This window comes from Chlorocebus sabaeus, chromosome 20 (genome assembly GCF_047675955.1).
Source record: "Chlorocebus sabaeus isolate Y175 chromosome 20, mChlSab1.0.hap1, whole genome shotgun sequence".
NCBI lineage: Eukaryota > Metazoa > Chordata > Mammalia > Primates > Cercopithecidae > Chlorocebus > Chlorocebus sabaeus.
In genome coordinates this window covers 28508723-28530132 of record NC_132923.1, presented here as the reverse complement: position 1 = coordinate 28530132, position 21410 = coordinate 28508723, and the positions used below count along the sequence as shown (strand labels likewise).

The 21410-nt window shown below is 40.7% G+C and overlaps 1 protein-coding gene across 1 annotated transcript in view; it reads right to left on the bottom strand.

The window, feature by feature from the left end:
• The window catches only part of SLC25A24 (solute carrier family 25 member 24), a 55824-nt gene extending 37489 nt beyond the window's left edge, over positions 1-18335 (bottom strand). Inside the window, exons 1-2 of the mRNA XM_007977769.3 lie at positions 17964-18335; positions 3332-3458 (exon numbers count right to left, since the gene is read on the bottom strand). Of these exons, the coding sequence (XP_007975960.2) occupies positions 3332-3458; positions 17964-18146 (310 nt within the window). The 5' untranslated portion in view covers positions 18147-18335. The remainder of the gene's footprint in view (positions 1-3331; positions 3459-17963) is intronic.
• Between the last annotated feature and the right edge of the window lie 3075 nt (positions 18336-21410).

Genomic DNA, 21410 nt, shown 5'->3' with positions numbered 1-21410 from the left:
GAGAAGTAGTAAATGAGGAAATAGAGCTAAAGCACAGACTATTCTTTCAAAAATCTGGCAGTAAAAGGCCAGGCATGGTGGCCCACACCTGTAATCCCAGCACTTTGGGAGGCTGAGGTGGGTGGATCACCTAAGGTCAGCAGTTTGAGACTAGTGTGGCCAACATGGTGAAACCCCATCTCTACTAAAAATACAAAAATTAGCCGGGCATGGTGGCAGGCACCTATAATCCCACCTACTTGGGAGGCTAAGAGAGGAAAATTGCTTGAAGCCGGGAGGCAGAGGTTGCAGTGAGCTGAGATTGCGCCACTGCACTCCAGCCTTGGTGACAGAGTGAGACTCCGTCTCAAAAATAAACAAATAAAAATAAAAATCTGGTAGCAAAAATAAGGGGAGCAAGGAAAAAAGAACAATAATAGACAGAAAATTTTTAATACTAGGGAAATTAGAGCATGTTTGTATATAGAAGGAGAACAATCAGAAGACAGGAAGAGAATATAGAAAATAAAATAGAAGCAATAAATGTAAGCACTGCTATATTTCCTTCCAGCAATTCACAGGCTCATGAGAATCCTAAGACTACTGTACATGAAAAAGAATGAAACAAAACAAAGAGAGGGTCTGGTGCTGAAGCAGCATAAGCAGCTGACTTCTCCAGAAAAAGAGGAAGACAAAAATTACTGTTAGTGGTGAAAGGATAGACTTTCTTGGAGAAAGGACCCTAGAGAGATGACAAGATTGTGAGAGAATCCTCCTGGGGAGAGGGAAAAAGCAGCATGAGAATCTGGACCATGTAAGGACAGTGACAGGCAGCATCTGTTAGCAAAGAAATTATGCAAATACCCTTCTGAATATTCTCCTTTAGAATTGCACTCTTAAAGAGATATGCTCAATTCTTATTATTCACAGTAATCATGTTCCATAAAGTTCTATATTCATTGCAAACACTGAATCAGCAAATACCGAACCATTGTTCCTACAGGAAAAATAGGGTTAGGTTCCTGTGAGCCTCTGATCACAACACTTTCATAACTGATTAATACATAACCTTGTTTTATGTCTGTTTCTGTTTGAAGGCACCTCATTTAATGTGTGTTGTTGATTCACTAACATTGAATTTGGGGCAAAGCTTATCTAATGCATATATTTTCTCCATAAAGCATGCCATGGCTTTCTTGCATTTAGGAACACTAGACAGCATTTCAGCACTACATTTGGTGAACATTTTAGAAAGGAAATTACCAATAAAAATACGAAAATGCAAAAACTGGCACAAAATAGACTTTGAAAGGGATACTTGCTAATTAATAGTATGAGAGCTGAAACAAGAAGGCAGAGTGTTGTCTTATTCTACTAGCTACGAATGTACATGCTAAGCAACTCAAGTTTTTCACTGCTCTGTGCATGTCCAGGAATGCCTGGGAAAGTACCGTGAGTATATATTTTGGGGTTACTTTTGGGATAAATTTTATTGAGTAGGCAAATTCACAAATACAGAACCCCCAAATAATGAGGATCAACTGTATATGTTTTGTATTAAAGAAGTCTGAAAAATAAAAATACGAACCTATAATGCCACAATGTTTTAAAATATACAAACATGGTAAATTAAGGAAACATTGTGTGGATTTCCTACAAATATACCATCAAAATTTCATCTTTATTTCCTCTGGTTCATTCAGAATTTTATAAAATGAACAACTGATATGTACACAACTTATGTACTGGAATGACTGACCTCTGATTATCTGGCAATTGATCTTAAGGTAGCTCCATCTCTCAGCTACTGCCTGCCATAACAGCACACAGACAATCTGACCCGCAAGACAATCCAAACTGCAGATGGTCCATGTTGGAATGAAAGTTTGCAGAGAAGAAAGAAAGCTGAATTTTGCTAGAAGACTGGACTAAGACTAGACTTGGTGGCATATATTGTAAGGCTGATGGGCAACAAATGTTTCAACAGTACTACTTCCAACCCAAACTCAGCTCTTTCTGGCTGAGAGTCACAGATGTGAATAATCTTCAAAACCATTTAAAGACTTTGTTTGTTTGAAGGAACTTGCTTTGAATTAAACTTTAATATTCAGTGTAAATCGGGGATGGCAAACTATAACCCTCAAGTCAAATAAGGTGTATTAACTATCTTTGGAAATAAAGTTTTATTAGAAATCAGCCATCCCCATTCATCTACATATTGTCCCTGGCTGCTTTTGAGGTACAACAGCAGAGATAAGTAGCTACAACTGAGACCACATGACCCACAAAGCTAAAATATTTATTATCTGGACTTCTGGACAAAAAAGTTTGCTTATCTCAGACATGAACCACATCTCCTGTCAATGTATTTGTTTAACTTGTTTCTTTAATAACAAGTCTGTAAATGAAATGACCCTGACTATTCACAAGTAGGGAGGGGTCTGGTACTGCATTACAATTTTTATAAATTCTCTCTTCCTGTTAAATGTTGCCTCTGGTGATGAGGGCTTCAAGACTCTATTTCTAATTAGAATTAGATAAGGTCTTCAGAGTAGGGTCCCCATGATGGGACTAGTGGCTTTATAAGAGGAAGAGAGATCTGAGGTAGCGCATTTGCTCTGTGATGCCTGCTAGCATGTTATGACACAGTAAGAGGCCCTCACCAGATTCAGCTCTTCAACTTTGAACTTCCCAGCCTCCAGAACTATAAGAAATAAATTTCATTTCTTCATAAATTACCCAGTCTATGGTATTCTGTTATAGCAATAGAAAACAGATTAAGAGAAACTCCAACCTATTAATCAAAATAGAGAAGTCATACTCTTAACTAGAAGGTACATACTTAAATGTTTATATGCTACTTTCCCCTAATTCCCAGGATCAGAGTATCTTCTCTAAATTAATTCTTCCAAAAATACTAACAAATGCAAGATAATCTGAAAGTTTTTTAAATTTTAGACTACACAATTGTCATTCTTATATACAAATAAAAACAAATCTCGCTTACCTAGAGGACAAGAAAATACAATTATTATTTTTAACCTACAGGTTTAAGTCAAATTAGCATAATGTTCCATAGTTGATATTTACAACAGGCCCTGCCCACAGTTTATAATTCAGCAATGTAATTCATTACATTTCAAAGTAATGAAAAAGAGAAGCTATCTATAAGTTTTCTTCACTAAATAATATAAACTCTACATAAAAATCATATTACTAAGAAAAATAAGTATTAACACAAATAATAATTATCATCTAAAACCATAGAGATTAAATAAGCATGCTTTTAGACTCTTGGAAGCACGAGAAATGCTTCTTCATAGCTGGTGATAAATATAAAAGAAAGACACACCATCATTATTTTTGTCTAAACTCTTAAATGCCAACTTCATTTTCTTCTCATGATCTTTAAGGTACTTCATAAATTCTTCAAAATCCAGCTTCCCATCTTTGTTGACATCTCCAGTAGTAAAAATTTTCTATAAAAAGAACAAAAAACATTAGAAAGAAGTTGTTGCCAATATGGGCTGATGCACTAAATTATTTCTACACATATTTCAAGCAGATTGGCTGTTTTCCTAAAAGACTATAGTACCTATTTTTGGCCAGATGTATCATCATTCATTATGGCAAAGATCTATAATAAAAGTAGTTGTACTGCTGCAAAAAGATTCTGGGTCTTGTGTTAAATTTTCAATCAGAAAAATGATGCACTGATTTTTATAAAACATGACATTTTTAAAGCTAATATAACCACACCCTAAATTTCTTGACATTTACTTTATAAACTCCAAGATAGAAGACAAACACTTGACCTACCACAGGATTTAAAATATTGCAGCACTTTGGGAGGCTGATGGGGGAGGATCACTTGAGGTCAGGATTCAAGACCAGACTGGATAACATAGTGAGACCTCATCTCCATAAAAAATTTTTAAAATTAGCCAGATGTGTTGGCACATGCCTATAAATACTAGCTACATGGAGGCTGAGATAGGAGGATCACTTGAGCCCAGGAATTTGAGGTTACAATGAGCTATACTGCACCACTGCATTCTAACCTGGTGACAGAGAAAGACCCTGTCTCTAAAAAAGAAAGAAAGAAGAAAGCCTAAAATGGTGTTTTTCCCTTTGATTTCAAAAATTAAATAATCTTTTACTAAGGATGATCCGTATAAAAAGCTGTCATAGCAAACTGTAAGCCCTCTCCTACCACCACCCAAAATATAACCTATCTACCTATTATGACACTCACAATCACCCACTCAAAGATTACAAATTCTACTGTTCTGATGGTCATACTCTTCCAGGTAAATAATGCCAAGTTGGGCCGGGCCCGGTGGCTGACGCCTGTAATCCCAGCACTTTGGGAGGCTGAGGCGGGCGGATCACCTGAGGTCGGGAGTTCAGGACCAGCCTGACCAACATGAAGAAACCCCCATCTCTACTAAAATACAAATTTAGCTGGGCGTAGTGGTGCATACCTGTAATCCCAGCTACTTGGGAGGCTGAGGCAGAAGAATTGCTTGAACCTGGGAGGTGGAGGTTGCAGTGAGCCGAGATCACACCATTACACTCCAGCCTGGGCAACAAGAGTGAAACTCCATCTCAAAAAAAATAAAAATAAAAATAAAAATGCCACATTGTGACTGGATAGTTTAATGGTCATGGTCAGATCTCCAACCTCCAGACTTAGAGAGACAGATCTGAAACTTGTGAGCTGCAACTAAAGTTACACTTAGAGAAAGATTTCTGGTTTAAAATCTTTAGTAATTAATCTTTCATAATTAGAAAAGAAGACTGGAAATCAGTGACCAATCATTAAGGCTTATCTCAATCTCAGGAAATTATTTAAAAATGAAGCAAAAAAGAAGTTGAAGGAAATAAGGAGCAAAACGTAATGAGAAAGAAAACACGTCATTGGGAAGATTAACAAAGCCAAAAGACAGTTCTTTGAAAAGACTCTTAAAATTGATAAACTCCTAAAACTGGCCAATAACTAATGTCAGAAAGTAAAGATGGAAACTACTAGACACTATAGACATTAATGATATTATGAACAGCTTTATATCAAAAATGTGAACGTGAGATAACAAACACCTATAAAAACTTATTAAAAATTGACAGAAGACAGCAGAAATTCTGAGTAGCCCTATACTCAGATTTTAAAGAAATGTAAAGTGTAATTTGTAAACATTCCCATGAAGAAAAATCGAGGCCCACATGGTTTTAACAATAATGTCTACCAAACTTTAAGGAAAAAAAAACCACCAATTTTCCAGAGAATTGAAAGGGTGGGAACATTTGCCAACCCATTTTATGAGGTGGGTATACACTTGATTCTAAAACCTAACAGGGACATCACAAAAAAAAGGAAAATTACAAGCAATGTCAACTAGTGAAAAAGATGCAAAACTCCTACAAAAAATATTAGCAAATCAAATCTAATAATACACAAAATGGATGACATTATATATATGTGTGTATATATATTCATGTACTGTATACATTTCAGTCAATGACAGACCTCATATATTACAGTGGTTTAGTAAGATTATAGTACCATATTTTCACCATGGAATACTACACAGCCATAAAAAATAATAAAACCATGTTCTCTACAGCAACATGGTTGCAGCTGATGGCCATTATCCTAAGTGAGTTAACACAGAAACAGAAAACCAAAAACCACATGTTCTTACATACACATGTGAGCAAAACATGGGGTGCACAGGGATATAAAGATGGGAACAGCAGAAACTGGAGACTACAAGAATGGGGAGGGAATGGGAAAGGGTTGAAAAATTATTGATTGGGTACTATGCTCACTACCTGGGTGACAGGGTTCAACTGTACCCCAAACCTCAGTATCATGCAATATACCCTTGTAACAAATGTATACATACCCCCTGAATCTAAACTAAAAGTTGAATAAAATTACCATATTTTTACTGTACCTTTTCTGTGTTTGGATACACAAATACTAGTGTGTTATAACTGCCTACAGTATTTAGTACAGTAACCTGCTACAATCCAAGAGAAAATGTCACAGTATTCTGTGGCGCCATTTATGTACTGAAGTTTCCTGTAAGAGGTTTATATTTTGGCCAATGGAAACATCAGTGAACAAGAATAGTCACTGACAGCCGGGCGCGGTTGCTCAAGCCTGTAATCCCAGCACTTTGGGAGGCCGAGACGGGCGGATCACGAGGTCAGGAGATCGAGACCATCCTGGCTAAACCGGTGAAACCCCGTCTCTATTAAAAAAATACAAAAAAACTATCCGAGCGAGGTGGCGGGCGCCTGTAGTCCCAGCTACTCGGGAGGCTGAGGCAGGAGAATGGCGTGAACCCAGGAGGCGGAGCTTGCAGTGAGCTGAGATCTGGCCACTGCACTCCAGCCTGGGCAAGAGAGCCAGACTCTGCCTCAAAAAAAAACAAAAACAAAAACAAAACAAACAAACAAACAAAAAAAAAGAATAGTCACGACCAAAAGGGGCTTGCTGCCCAAAGAACTAGACATCAATACTATAACACCAGATTTTGAGAAAAGAAAAGCTTCTTATTGCAAGATGACCCACAAGAAGACAGGAGTCCAGCTCAAATCTGTCTCCCTGTGCTGGTTTTAAGGTAGTCATTTTATTAGAAAAGGTTTGGGGACAGATACTGAATTAGTGGGTGATTGGTGGAAGGAAAGGGGGAGGTCTCCCACGACCTTAGGCTTGCATAGTTCTCTCTTCATGCTACCTCACGGATTGTGTGTGAAAATCTGGGGGGAGTTAGTATAAAATACGTGGTGGAAATTTGGGCTGTAACATCAGCAAGTTCGTTCTGTGCAGACTTGAGTTGACCATATTCATTCCAACCAGTTTTAACTAGTTTTGTGTTATAAGTGGAGAGATTTTCACTGTTTCAGCAAGTTGCTTATTTTTTAATCTGTCATCCTGAAAACAAGATTTTCTCTTAGTCATTGGTTCCTTTCACTCTTTGGGACCGCAGTTTTCACTACCATTTTGGAAATAACAAGCTAAAGGTCAGTTTTGTTTTGTTTTTTTCAAAAAAATTTCGAATAGTTTTTTTTTTAACCCATATTTCTGCAGCATTTCTTGTGGTAAATCAAGAGTTATGATTGCCTAATGAGTCTGACTTATCAATACAATAGTCATCCCTTATCCACAGTTTCACTTTCTACAGTTTCAGTTACCTGCGGTCAATCATGGTCTATTAATCAATCATTTAATCAAACTATTAAATGGAAAACTCCAGAAACAAACAACTCATAAGTTTTAAATTGCATACCATTCTGAGTAGCATGATGAAATCTCTCAACATTCTGTGCCATCCAGCCCAGAAGGTGAATGTCCTTTCATCCAGCATATCCACACTATAGATGCTACTTGCCTGTTAGTCACTTAGTAGCCATACCAGTTATCAGATCAAAAATATATAGTCTATGGCCAGGCGCGGTGGCCCACCAGCACTTTCGGAGGCCAAGGTGGGTGGATCACTTGAGGTCAGAAGTTCAAGACTAGTCTGCCCAAATTGGTGAAATCCCATTTCTACTATAATTTAAAAAAATTAGCCAGGCATGGTGGCATATGCCTGCAGTCCCAGATACTCGGGAAGCTGAGGCACAAGAACTGCTTGAACCCAGTAGAGAGAGGTTGCAGTGAGCCGAGATTGCACCCCTGCACTCCAGCCTGGGCAACAGAGTGAGACTCCATCTCAAAAATCAAAAAAAAAAAAAACGAGCTAAAGCTAACTAAAGATAAAGTAAAAAAAAAATACTAAAATATACATATGTGTGTGTATATATATATACACACACACACACACACATATATATATACGTGGTATATACAGGATTCAATATTACCCCCCAGTTTCAGGTATTCAGTGGGGATCTTGGAAAATATGCTCGCCTGCAGATAAAAGGGGACTACTATAACATGAAAGACTAGGAATGGATTCCCCTTTAAATTTTCCTGTATGTTCCTTGTAGAAATAAAAGACCAATCAAATGAGAAAAGCAAAATCTACCTGGCCCAAGCTTGCTATAGCAAGGCAGTCACACACCCTCACTTGCGTATTGACAGAGACTCAAAGGCAGGAAGAGGAGTGGGAAAGCTTTACAGTAGGAAAAAGGGAAGGCTTCAGGCATTTCCTGATTGGGGGCTGCTGGCCCAGGGAAGCTGTAGGTGGGCTCACTAGAAACAGGGCATCCTATTTGATTAGTAGGTGGTGCATATTTAGCTTTCTCTGGTTCGTTCTAAGTTGGAAGTAAAGAAAAAAATTAGAGGGGTTGTCAGTTATTAATCAAATTCTGACCATTTGGGGCTGTTACAGCAGTTATTGCATAGCTTTGTATATTGTCTCTAGAGATAGTAACCTGACTTCCTATAAGTCTGACATAATAGGCTGGTTTCCTGGTCTGTTTATTTTAGATAAAGGGCTGGTTTTCTGGGCAGACTGCTGTAAATTTTGAGTCAAAGTTCTATTTTTATTTATGGTCTGACCATTATCTCTTCATATACTTAGTTTCTCAACTTTCACAGGAAAAAAACAAAACAATCTATTGTTCAAAAAACAGACCATTTTCACAACAAAAAGTTATTGCTTTTGTATCTTAAAATGACAATGTAAGTACCATTTCTTTCTTTTTTTTTTTTATCAGTTGAGTTTTGTCTATATAAACAAATTTTCCAACTAGGGGAGGTAGAGACGTGTGGAAAGAGAACTCATATCAAAACTTCCTAGTGATGTGACTGCCACCTGAGGAGAAGTCACAACGGTGCTCCTCTGAAACAGAATGTTCTGTGTGGTTGGTGCAGAATTCTCTGGGGATACCCCTCCCTTGGGTTTTGACATGTGAACCCTGGTCAGTCACCACTAGGTACACAAAGCCTCCTTGCCAAAAATGCAAGACAGATCTGCAAACCTTTTGTTTCAATAAGGAAGAAATGTGTTTCAAAAGATTCGACTTGATGGCCTAACCCATAATTTCTTATGAAAGGCTAGTTTGTATCAAATAAACGAATACAAGTCATACTTGGAAATCTAAATATAAGAGTGTCTTTAAACGAATATGAAGAACACTTAACTTTTTTTTTCTTTTTCTTTTTTTTTTTTTTTTTTGAGATGGAGTCACTCTGTCGCCCAGGCTGGAATGCAGTGATGCAATCTCAGCTTGCTGCAACCTCTGCCTCCCAGGCTCAAGTGATTCTCCTGCCTCAGCCTCCTGGGACTACACACACCCACCACCACACCCGGCTAATTTTTATATTTTTAGTAGAGATCGGGTTTTACCATATTGGCCAAGCAGGTCTTGAACTCCTGGCCCCAAGTGATCCACCTGCCTTGGCCTCCCAAAGTGCTGGGATTACAGGCATGAGCCACTGCACCCAAACAAGAACACTTAACTTTAAAAGGAGAAAGACTTTTTTTTCCTAGAAATTAAAAATCCAGATAAGCTTTGCAGAAATAACATTTTGGACTGAATTGGTCCACAGAAAGTACACAGTCCAGGCCTCTGATATAATAGATGAGGATACCAGGGTACAGGGCTTGGAATATAGAATGTGCTCAAACTAGAACTGACCTATGACTGAATGGAGCTTCAATATTCTCAAAGTTCATGCGGCTAATAGAAAGAGTTTTACTAAATTTTAACACGTCAACTGACAGCTTTTTGGGCACAAAGTACCAATTATCCAAAATAAATTCAATAGGCCGCATGCCCATGGATCTCCCAGTCTACTGGTTCAAACATCCAAAGAGCAAATATACTTATAAAGTAATTATTATATACAACAAGGAATTCCAAACGGAAAATGACTTGGAAATACTGCAATAGGAGTATCTACGAGGCATTGCTGAGAAGGAGCCTGTAGGTTAGCCTGCTGGGAAAGAGAAGGGTTAGCCTAAGCTCAGTACTGATAACTAGAGCCTATTATTAAAACATATTATGAGGAAACCTCAGCACTAGTGAAACCCAAGTGTACAAGCCACTTATACTGCCGCCCTTCCAGGAACAGAAATCAAAACATAACAGCAGAAAATTTCCAATCACCACCCCACTCCCAAATACATGTAGAGTGATTATCCCAGTTCTGTGAACTGGGGAGGGTGCATCTTTGGCCTAGACGCCCCTCTGGGTGACTGACAGGTGAGCACATTGAACAAGGTGACTCTTAAGACAAGGCTGTATGTAGCCAACATCTTCAGAGCAATCTGAAGTTGGAGATTTTACTACAGCCAGGGAGAAAACAGAGAAAAATACTTGAGAAATTTGTTAGCTGTGTTGTGTTATTCTTAGTAAACAGGAACGTTGGTCAACCACCTGAACACTGCAGTGGGCCCAGGTCAAGCATGAGAACATGTAAATTTTGCCCTCTCTGCCCAGTGCCTCTCCAGGGCTCCCAGCCCCAACGTCTCTTTGATTAACAGCCCCAGTGAGACCCACCTTCACTTCCTCTAGAGACTGAATGGCCCCTACATCCTCCAGGCCTTCCTGAAGCTCAGAAATGTCCAAGGCCCCATCCTCATTATAATCCAGGTACCAAAAGAAATCTCCATAGAGGGAGTCCATCGAGGATGTCTCCCTCGTATCTCCGAGGCCGGAGTGCGCCCCAGCGGGGTGGAAGTGCGACGGACCAAGGGGATCTCTGCCCACCACACGGCCAATGGGAAGAGGCCTAAGACAGCATCCTCCTCAGGGGCGCCAAACACAAAGCACCTTCATCAGTTAAAGCGCTGAAAGGAGAGGGCTCATCCTAACGGCTCCAGTGCAAAGGCGCGAGCGCGCAGGGCCCGGGACCTGCGTGGGACCGCACTTGGGGCTGCGCTGAGAGACCGCGGAGTTCCTGCCGCACTCACGTCTGATCAGAAGTGCGGGTTCCCACTCCAGGAAGAGTCCGGTTGGGGCAACTCACGCCCCTTTCCCCAGAACCTTCCAGGGAGAACCCAGCACAGGGCCATCTAAAACTAGATCTAAAAACTTTAGGGCCATCTAAAAACTTCTTTTTGGAGAGAAGTAGGTCGAGAATGTTGGGACATGGGCTATTGTAGCATAAGTGATTGGCGGTGGGGGCCTGCCAACATTTAAAAAAAATTGTTTTGCTGCACCTGTCTAGGAATCCTTCTTTTTAAAAATCTTTATAATGTTTAAAAATAAAATAATTTTATTGTAGATTCAGGGGTTACACCATCAGCTTGCTACAAGGGTATACTGTGTGATACTGGGGTTTGAGGTCCTAATGGTTCCATCACCCAGGTTGTGAACAAAGTACCCAGTAGGAAGTTTTTCCAGCCCTTGCCCTCCTCCCTCCCTCCCTCCTTTTGGAGTCCCTGGTGTCTATTGTTCCCATGTTTATGCCCCATTTACCCAAGGTTTAGCTCCCCTCCTATAAGTGAGAACACAGTATTTGTTTTTCTGTTAGTACATTAATTCATTTAAGTTATTGGCTTCCAGCTGCATTCATGTTGCTGTAAAGGACATGATTTTGTTCTTTTTTATGGCTACATAGTATTCCATGGTGTGTATGTACCACATTTTCTTTATCCAATCTGCTGCTGATGGGTACCTACACTGTGTTGTAGGAATCCTTTTCTAAGGTTGCAGCACTGGAGAATTGCTGTAATAAAGACTAAGAATTGAATGAAAATCTGCCCACATGGGCTGTTTCTTCTGTGACACCTCCCCTCACAGTTTTTTATCTTTTATCTTCATCTAACCACTACAATGGCTCCAGGGCAAGCCTATCCTTCAGCTGTTAGTGGCTGGATTGTAAAGATGATCTCAAAATAGGCAAAAGTTCAGTGATCTTGAGTCCCAGAGAGAAGTTAGGAGATACTCATAAACACTATCCAGGGCTTCCTCTTAATCCTCACCCTCTGGAACCACAGAGGGCCCTGGTTTCCCCAGACAAACACCTGTGGTCCCTCATCCTGCACCACAGGGAATGTGGAGGTACAGTTTCACAATAAAAACTCTCTACTTCTTATGTAATTTATTTTCCTAAATATGGAGATTGGGTACCCTAAAAAGTTGAATATTAAAATTCAAAAAGAAAATTAATTTAGCCATTATCTGTTAGCTCTTGCTCTACACCACCCATCATGTCAGATACTGGGGACATAAATGGACCATCACATGTACCTGAAATACTCATAAGTTCCCCCTGGGAGGAGGTTGCACCATGGTTAGTCAAAAAAACCACTGTATGCTTCTAAATCAACATTTTCCCCCAGAGCTGTTGAGCAGTGGCAAATGTCTGATGCTGTTTCACAAGATGTGCTGTGGCCCAATCAAGAATGAATTCTTTCAAAAAGAGAATTTTATGGTCCACAGGGAATGGTCCTTCCCTGTGCATCACAGAGAACGTAGGTAGTGGCAAAGAGCCACAGAAGGCAGATAGCCAGGCAGAGAATGAGCCTTGGGTTAGAGTTTACAAGACCAAGCAGAAAAGACAGAAATCATGGCCAGGGTGATAAGGAACACAGACTGATGGCATTTAACAGAACTGACAGGAGAGAGCAAACCATAGAGTTGAGAGTTTCATCTAATAAAAGGCAGGTATTTTTGTTGAATAGCTCTTTCCGCTTTTTGAAATTACGCTGTTCATTATTTGCTTATTATTTTTTATTCCCCAAGCACCTATGCAACACACGCAGACCTATTTACTATAGGGAGGGTGTTGAGAATACAATGAAGAAGGCTGTCGGTATTTACTATAGGGAGGGTGTCGGGAATGCAATGAAGAACACCGTAGGTCTTGTTTACCACTATATGACCAGTTCATTAAACATGTCTGGCACTGTTCGAAAATATTAAATGAATGAATTTACTATTTATGCTAAGTTACTGGGTAGTTCTTACCATTTGTAGTTAACATTTGAGGCCTCCAGGCATTAAATAACATGCCCAAGGCCACAGTCTAGCAAGTGGTGAAAACATGTGAACCCTGTTGTTTCCACAGCCTGTAATAATAACCATTATATCCACTAAACCAGTTCATGTGTAGTAAACACTACGATCCACATTTCAGGGTTAGGCTTCAAACTTTCTCAACAAATCCTTTTGTTTTCATAAATCCTGTCAAATATAGATAACTTGGTGGGCTCCATTTGATCCTTAAAAAGATAAAATTTTTGAACTCAGTATGGTCAAAATAAACAGTGTATTACAGAATGTTGTCTTGTGGAAGCTTCTTTCTAAATGTTTTTTCCGGAATACCGATAAAGAAAGTGGGCTAGGAAAATTATAAAGGTTAGCTGCGCCCTTAAACAATGGGAATCATATACCAGGCAGAGAAGGGGGAATGAAAGAAATCTCAGGCAGAGAGAAGAAAATAAAGGGATCAATGTACACAGTTGTGGTCTAGTCAGGGAATATGGCATGTTGAGAGTTTGGAAAGGTGACTGAAAAGGCTTAGAATGCTACAAAGATTGAAAGGGTATTTTATGCCTTACTAAAGAATTCTTCCATTTTTTTCATTCTTTCAGACACTTTATTTCTGCAGAGAAGGGTAACATCAAATTTGGAATATAAATCAGGAGAAAACACAAAAGATACAGATTTTATATATTTTAGAACATTTGATAGAAATGTAGTTGGAATTTCATTGTTTTTCTTATACCATAATCTTTCTGTTGTGATGCCCAAAAACTCACCCTATCATTTCTATATCATGTCTCCTTAATATTGTGCCAGAAACCATAAAGTGTCTGACAATTAAAATATTAAGTAAATGGGCCAGCCATGGTGGCTCATGCCTGTAATCTCAGCACTTTCAGAGGCAGAGGCAGGCAGATCACTAGAGGCCACGAATTCAAGACCAGCCTGGCCAATATGGCAAAACCCCATCTCTACTAGAAAACACAAAAATCAACCAGGTGTGGTGGCATGTGCCTGTAATCTCAGCTGCTTGGGAGGCTGAGGCACGAGAATCGCTTGAATCCAGGAAGGAGAGGCTGCAGTGAGCCGAGATCACACCACTGTACTCCAGCCTGGCTGACAGAGCGAGATTCTGTCTCCAGGAAAAAAAAAAAAAAAAAAGCAATATTAATGAAATAAAAATGGAATGAACTCTCCTTGTTAACAGAGGAATTACTTAATGGAGTGAATCCTGATTCCATTCAATGCAATAAACATTTGCTAAGCTACTATTCTTCTATGTGACTATTTTTTCTGTGATTGTAAATGTAAAAATTTAAAGACAGAATAAAAAAAATCATAGAATGTAAGAGTTAGAAGGGCCCTTAAATCAGGTTACCAGTCCACCCACTCCTCTAACACTGGGTGATCATTCGGCATACACTTCATACCCACGGGCACAGAGGGTCCTCAAGAAGTTTACCAGCTAGTAAATGGGACGCCACATTTTAAAGGGTTTTTTAACATGAAATTTCATATTCAGCCACATATGACCTTGTTAAAAGCTCTGTTCAGGACGTAGGCAAGATATCTGCATTTTAAGAATAGAAAGTAAAGCTCCAGTAAGGTTCAAACTTGACAAGGGTTACACAGTCAATTCATACCAAGGATGGAACCTTTCGTAGCTTGCGGCTTCCCTTCTTGTTCTTGGCAATTGTCCTAGTCCATCTGGGCTGCTATGACAAAAATACTATTGGCTTACTTAAACAATAAGCATTGATTTCTTGCAGTTCCAGACACTGGAAGTCCTCGATCAAGGTGCAAGGAGATTTAGTGTCTAGTGAGGACCCACTTTCTGGTTCCATGGACCACTGTTTTCTCAGTGTCCTCACACGGTAGAAGGGGCAAGGAAGCTCTTCTGGGTCACTTTTATACAGGCACTAATCCCATTCTTGAGGGCTCCACAAAAAGAAAGAAGATGGGGGTAGAAGGAGGAAGAGGAGATGGAGGTGCATAAAGAGAAGAAAATAACTGAAGATTTTAAAAAGGAAATAGGATTACTAGACAAGTATGAGAAAATTAGTAATGTTAAATACTGTATCTTCTTGTTCTCATACTACATTCTACTCTGAGTCTATACCCTTATACTACTGAGTCGTAGGAGAACTTAATGTGAATTTTCTCTAATTTTTAACTTTAATTTTTTACTAATTTCATAATGAGGAGATTTGGAACATATAGAAAAGAAAGGTCATATCAGAAAAAAAAAAAAAGTACGCTTTCACTTCTAATTAGTTCTTAATTTTGTCTCAGGACTTGCCTTGAATTCTTTTCTCTTCCCTGGATAATTCTGGAACATTTAGTAATGGTTAGCTATTATAGTCCTTATGCCTATTTCTACATTCTACTCTTATTTCTACATTCTTTCCATCTAAAATCTAAAGAAACTTAAACAGAAATTTGTTCTCTTCTAAATGCTCAATTCATTACAAATGCTTGGAAACACGGAGATGAGATCAAATCAGATGAAAGTTTGTAGAGATTTCGCTTCAAGCTGAGTTTTGGTTTCAATACAAACTACTACCTTGAAACTTTCCACTGAAGAGTCATCCCACAGTTCTCATTTCTATGCCCAAGTGGCCAATCTCCTTACTCCTTGACATTACACAAACCCCTGACACACCTCTGAAATTTCCTCCCATAAATGTAATCCTAATTCTATCCCACGTGTGATGGTTAATTTTATGTATCAACTTGTCTGGACTAAGGGATGCCCAGATAGCTGGTAAAACATGATTTCTGGGTGTGTCTGTGAGGATGTCTCTGGAGGAGGGTAGCATTTGACTCAGTAAGCCAATTAAAGAAGACTGCCCTCACCAAATGGGTAGGCATAATGCAATCCTGTGGAGGGTGTGAATAGAACAAAAAGGCAAAGCAAGTACTATGTTTTGCTTGTCCCCACAAAAACCCACGTTGAAGTCTGATCCCTGATGTGGCCGTGTTGGGAGGAGGGACCTAGCAGGAGGTGTCAGGGTCACGGAGGCAGATCCCTCATGAATGGCTTGGTGCCATTCTTGCAGTAGTGAGTGAGTTCTCTCTCTCATGAGACTGAATTAGTTCCCTCAGGAATGGATCAGTTCCCTCGAGGCTGGATTGTTATAAAGCCAGAACAACCCTCAGATTTTGCTTCTTCACACATGTCCACTTCCAACTGACTTTCCACCATGTTGTGATACAGCAGAAAAGCCCTCACCAAGAGCCCAGCAGATGCCAGCACCACACTTCTTAAACTTCCCAGCCTGCAGAACTGTGAGCTAAATAAATGTCTTTTCTTTATAAATTACCCAGTCTCAGGTATTCCATTATAGCAACACTAAATGGACTAAGACAGGAAGTGAAAAGGAATTCCACCTGCAGAATAGGAGACTTTATAAAGACTGGTACCTTGAATGAGTGAGGATGTGGAGAAGCAAGCACTGTCAGTCAAAAAAGAGTGAAAATGGGTCCAAGGTTTCCGAAAGGTAATATGTATCCCAATTTAAAATGCATGTTACCTTCAGACTCAGCAATGTCCACTTCTCAAAATTTATCCTATGAAAGTCACTGGACCAGAATGAGAAAATGAATACAAAGGACATTCATTGCAATTTCACTTACATCGTTTTTAAACTATCAATAAGCTAAATAGTGGTTTAAAAAGAATTGGTAACATATACTATGATACAAACATATAACAGAATATGATGCAGTTATATAAAAAAGATGGTACAGCACCGATTCTCAAGCTTTTTGATCTCAGGATCCCTTTACAATCTTAAAAATCACTGAGGACTCCAAAAAGCTTTTGTATATTGTAGGGACTATGGAGCGTACCACTGAGATCTCCCTTCAAAGGCGACTACTGTGAGGAACACAGCCGACTTCCACCCTCTAGCCTCTAGCCCTGGCATCTGCTGATGCACTGCAGCAAGGCTGTCCCTTTCCTGGGCTGCTTCCAGCCAATGATTGGACATGGTGGGGAACTCCAACAGGGCCATTTCTGGGACAATCAGCAAAAAGTCCCAAAAGTTGATTCTTTCAAAATATGAATAAAATACACAAAACTTTGGCAAGATTGAAGGGGAGAAAAGGATAGATATGAGGAATGAAATAGAGAACCTACCTACAGATATACTCAGAAGTTTTATAAAATCATCAGCGAGTATTATGAACCTTGGATAGAACGGGCAGTTTCAAAAAAAAAAATTGTAACTTACTAAATCTGACTCTAGAAGAAACAGTAAACTGAAGAGGCCTGTAACTACCAAAGACATTAAAAGAGAAGTTAAATATAACAGTATAACAGTTGTAGGCCCTCATAGTAACCTAATCACTTTCCCTCTTTGGATAGAGAATGCCAGTGTCAGGGAACACTTCAACAGGGTTGGGGAAGTTCCACATATCTCCACCCTACTAAAGGGGCAGAAGTTCAGGGGCACAGTTAAGATGACTCAGAGAAAACTAAATTGCTCAGCCGCAGGTTAAACCTTCAGATCAATTTCTGTACCTAGGGCATTAACCTAGGAAAGTCTTAAACAATGGAATGTCGCCATTCCTTCTCAACAGGAAGTGGGGGAAACATGCGATTCTTTTTCAAACAGTTTTGAAACAGCAGACAACACATATAGCTGGTGTAACAAAGCAGCTTCGAAGAGATCGAATGTGTGCGCCTTTTTACAGAACTTGGGACACACTTAATTCTGACGGCTAAAAATGATTACATGTTTGCAAGGTATTAAAACAAAACAAAACAAAAAAACAGACAAAGAACCTGGGATAGATTCAGGACAAAGCGGTCTTAAAAATTTAACAGTGCCCGTGGGCCACAGTGTCCACAACACTCATTTTATCTGGACAAATACCAGTAGCCTTTTGTATTATGACCCACTTCTGTTACCGGGGTCGCCGGTCGCGGCCCCATGCCCGAGTTTCTGAAGCCACCGGAGCGCTGGGCGCCACAGTTCCTCCTTCCTCCGGGCAACGCCTCGGGCTGCCGCCCTCCTCGGTCCTCGCAGCGTCCCCAGCGCCCGCAGCCCTCCCTGCGCTCAGGCGGCGCCCCGGCGGCGACCCACCTCCTCGGCGTCCTGGCCCAGGGGGATGCCCAGGTTCCTGAGACCCTCCTGCAGCTCGCCGATGTCCACCACTCCGTCCCCATTGCGGTCCAGCGCCTGGAAGAGAGTCTCGTAGCGCGTCGGTGGCTCCGCTTCCTGGCAGGCCGCGGTGGGCAGCACGAAGCCCCGCAGCCAGCGTAACATGGTCCCAGAGGGGTGGGCGGCCTGGCCGAGGAAGTCACGGGAGATCGAGGGCTGCAGGGCGCGACTGGGACCAGCGCGAGGCCAGGCTGGGCGGGACGCGCGGCTCAACAGCGTTTGGGGCGCCGCCTGGTGTGCGGCTGCGGCGCGCAGGGCGCAGGAGCGGAGACCTCACCCGAGCCCGCGCGACGCGCAGGGTGTGGCCGTCCCGCTGCTGCTGGGGAGGAGCTCGCCGCGCTGGCCTCCGCGGCACTGGCCGGGTCCGCCTCCGGAGGGCAGGAAGTGAGGGAGCTGCGAGGTGGATCTCGGGAGGGGCTGTGCGGGCCCGGGGTCGATCTCCGTCCGGTTGCCAGTCCCGCCGTCAGCAGTGCAGGTCGGACGAGGAGGACCCCAGAAGGTCTAGGGCTGCAGCGTCAGCGCGTCAGTGGTTTGGGAGCCGGGTCTTGAAGACCGGTTACTCCACCTAAAGACCCCCTCGGGCCAGAGCCTTGGCGGTCCGCCCAGAGCCGCTTCTCTCTGCCTGGAAAGTGGGCCATGGAGGGCATTGTCTCTCATGGATGTCTAACTTTTTCGTGGTTGCGCACCTGGGATGGCGATTCTGCTTTAAAAAGCGGAGAGTTAAATCCGAAAGCTTCTATTGGAGCAACTATAAAAACAAAAAGGAGAAACTCCTGGATTTGTTGCAGAAAAGACCAACAGCCATCTACGTGGGCAATGGAAAAAAGAGGGACTAGTTTGGTAGACAGCTTAGCTACGATTTGCCCGTGATTAAGCGTATAGAGTGTCTGCCAGTTGCGCTTATCAGAAAAAACAGCGCCCTCCTCCTGCTCAAGTTGGGTGCGGTTCCGAGGTTTGGAGCTTATTACTCAGGCAAGACAGAACTTGTTACTGCCTAGCATGGAATAACGGAAGGAACATTGGACTCAACAGAGAAAGTACCCAATCCTTCAGATGTGACATAGCCTCTCCAGGTAGTCTCTCATCAGTAAAATGAGAATGTAAATATCTGCCTTCACAACAAGGTTGTATATTATGTGTGAATGGTCTTAATTATCTAAGGCGTCCATCAAATGAGATCTCGTTAATTGTAATAATTCTGTTCATTCACAGTTGCTTAAGAGAAACTATTGTTGTACTGCTGTTTGCAGGAAAGAAGACACCTCTGTACTTGTAAATTAGGCTGTCTCACATCTTCTGAATCACTACACAGAAATCAGTTGTTCCAACAGCCAGGAACTCAGACCTGAGCTTACCTCCCCTTATATCATTTTGTATGTTTAAGATATATATGAATCTAGAATTTGTAAGTTAAGGGCTGCCTGCTTAGTAAAGTCATCTTGAAACTGATTTATCTTTTTATATTACTTCCAACTTCCAGTCGTATTAAGAATCATTGCTTTCCTTTGGAACTGCCTTCAAACTTCAACAAATTTTCTATCTGTCCTTGAAAATCTCTTTTAATCCCTGCTGTGAATACTCTGTACATGAAGAGCGGTTGCTTGAATTAGTCATCTCACACTTACACACTTTCATTTTACTTTTTTTTTTTTTTTTTTTTTTTGAGACAGTCTCGCTCTGTCGCCCAGGCTGGAGTGCAGTGGCGCAATCTCAGCTCACTGCAACCTCCGCCTCCTGGGTTCAAGTGATTCTACTTCCTCAGCCTCCTGAGTACCTGGGGCTACAGGCTATTTTACCTTTTTTTAAAAAAGTAATACTTAGAAACATTACCTGTCAACATATTTGCTGAGAAAATTATCTTCACCCCGAAACTTTCACTTGAGTGTTTATAGCAGTTCTATTCATAACAGTCAAGCTCAGAAACAAAATGTTCTTTAATGGGTGAACTCGTAAACAACCTGTGTTGCATTTATACAGTGAGATAGTAATTAGCAATAAAAAGGAATGAATTACTGATACCTGTCAACAATGACATTCTGGAAAAGGCAAAACTATAGGGACAAAAAGCAAATCAGTAGTTACCAGGGCCTGGGACTTGGGGGAGGGGAATTGATGACAAAGAGCATCAGAAGGCTTGTGGGGGTGATGGAACTATTTTACATCTTGCTTATCATGGTGGTAGTGGTTACACAACCGTATGTGTGTGCCAGCAGAACTGCACACTAACATGGATTAATTTATTCTGGGATATCTCAATAAATCTGACTTAAACATGAGTAAAATGGAACAAAAATTTTCAAAAGATCAGTGTAAAAATCAAAACAGTTTATGAATAGTTATGAAGTATGGGCCACACACCAGCAGCATTGCTGTCACATCAGTGTTACTGTGAAAATCAAAGAGTTTATGAAGTGTGGGCCACAAATCGGCAGCATCAGTGTCACTTGGGAGCTTGTCAGAAATAATCTCAGGCCTGCCCAAGCCCACTAAATAAGAATTGCACTTATACAAGAACCCTGGATGAGCATTTCATAAAGTTAGAGAAGCACTGCTAGTATGAAACAAACCACTCGAAGTGCAACCTGTTACCTGTCTGCAACGAGTCAGACATTGAGAGGAAGGATATAGAAACTTTATAGCAATTTGATAAAGTAATTTTGTTTGTTATGTCTAATAATAAAACTTGTCTTTTTAATTTCAATTTTCTAGTATTGCATTTTTACTGTATTTTACACAACTGTGTCTGCAATGAATTGAGATAATACCATGAAGATAAAAGGTGTAATTTAACACTAGCAACTTCCTGCGTAAGAGAAGAAATCTTTACACGGATATTTAAACATCTGGACGAAAGAAGGCATCCCTGCTTACTTCTACTGGCAATTCCCAAAGACCAGTGGTTCCTAGAGGCCAGTAGTAGAAACCCAGAATTCACACTTCCTTAATTCATTTCCTTGGTCAGAACAAAAGTCTAGGGTTCAGCCCAATTTAGCTACTTCTATTGTCCCCAACTTCTAGCCTTCTCATGTACTACCATTTTCCACTGGAATAACCTTCAGACTTGACCAGTTTCAGTCCTTGAAGACCTCTTTCAGCACCTACTTTGGAATCTTTTAATAATCATTCTAGATTTGGCTAGTTTTAGTTGGTAAACACATTTCTCCCTTCTATGCACTGAATCACTTACTTATTGTGTAGTGCTAATAAGACCAAAGAATCTGCCTCTCCACAAGGAGCAATTCTATTTCAAAATCCTTCAAGAATATTCAGAAAGGAAAAAAAGATCCTGGTCATTGCTCCCTCAAATTTGAGTAGTCACAGCATAGGCTGTGTAACAGAATTTGATTGGTTCAGTGTAAAGCCATAGCC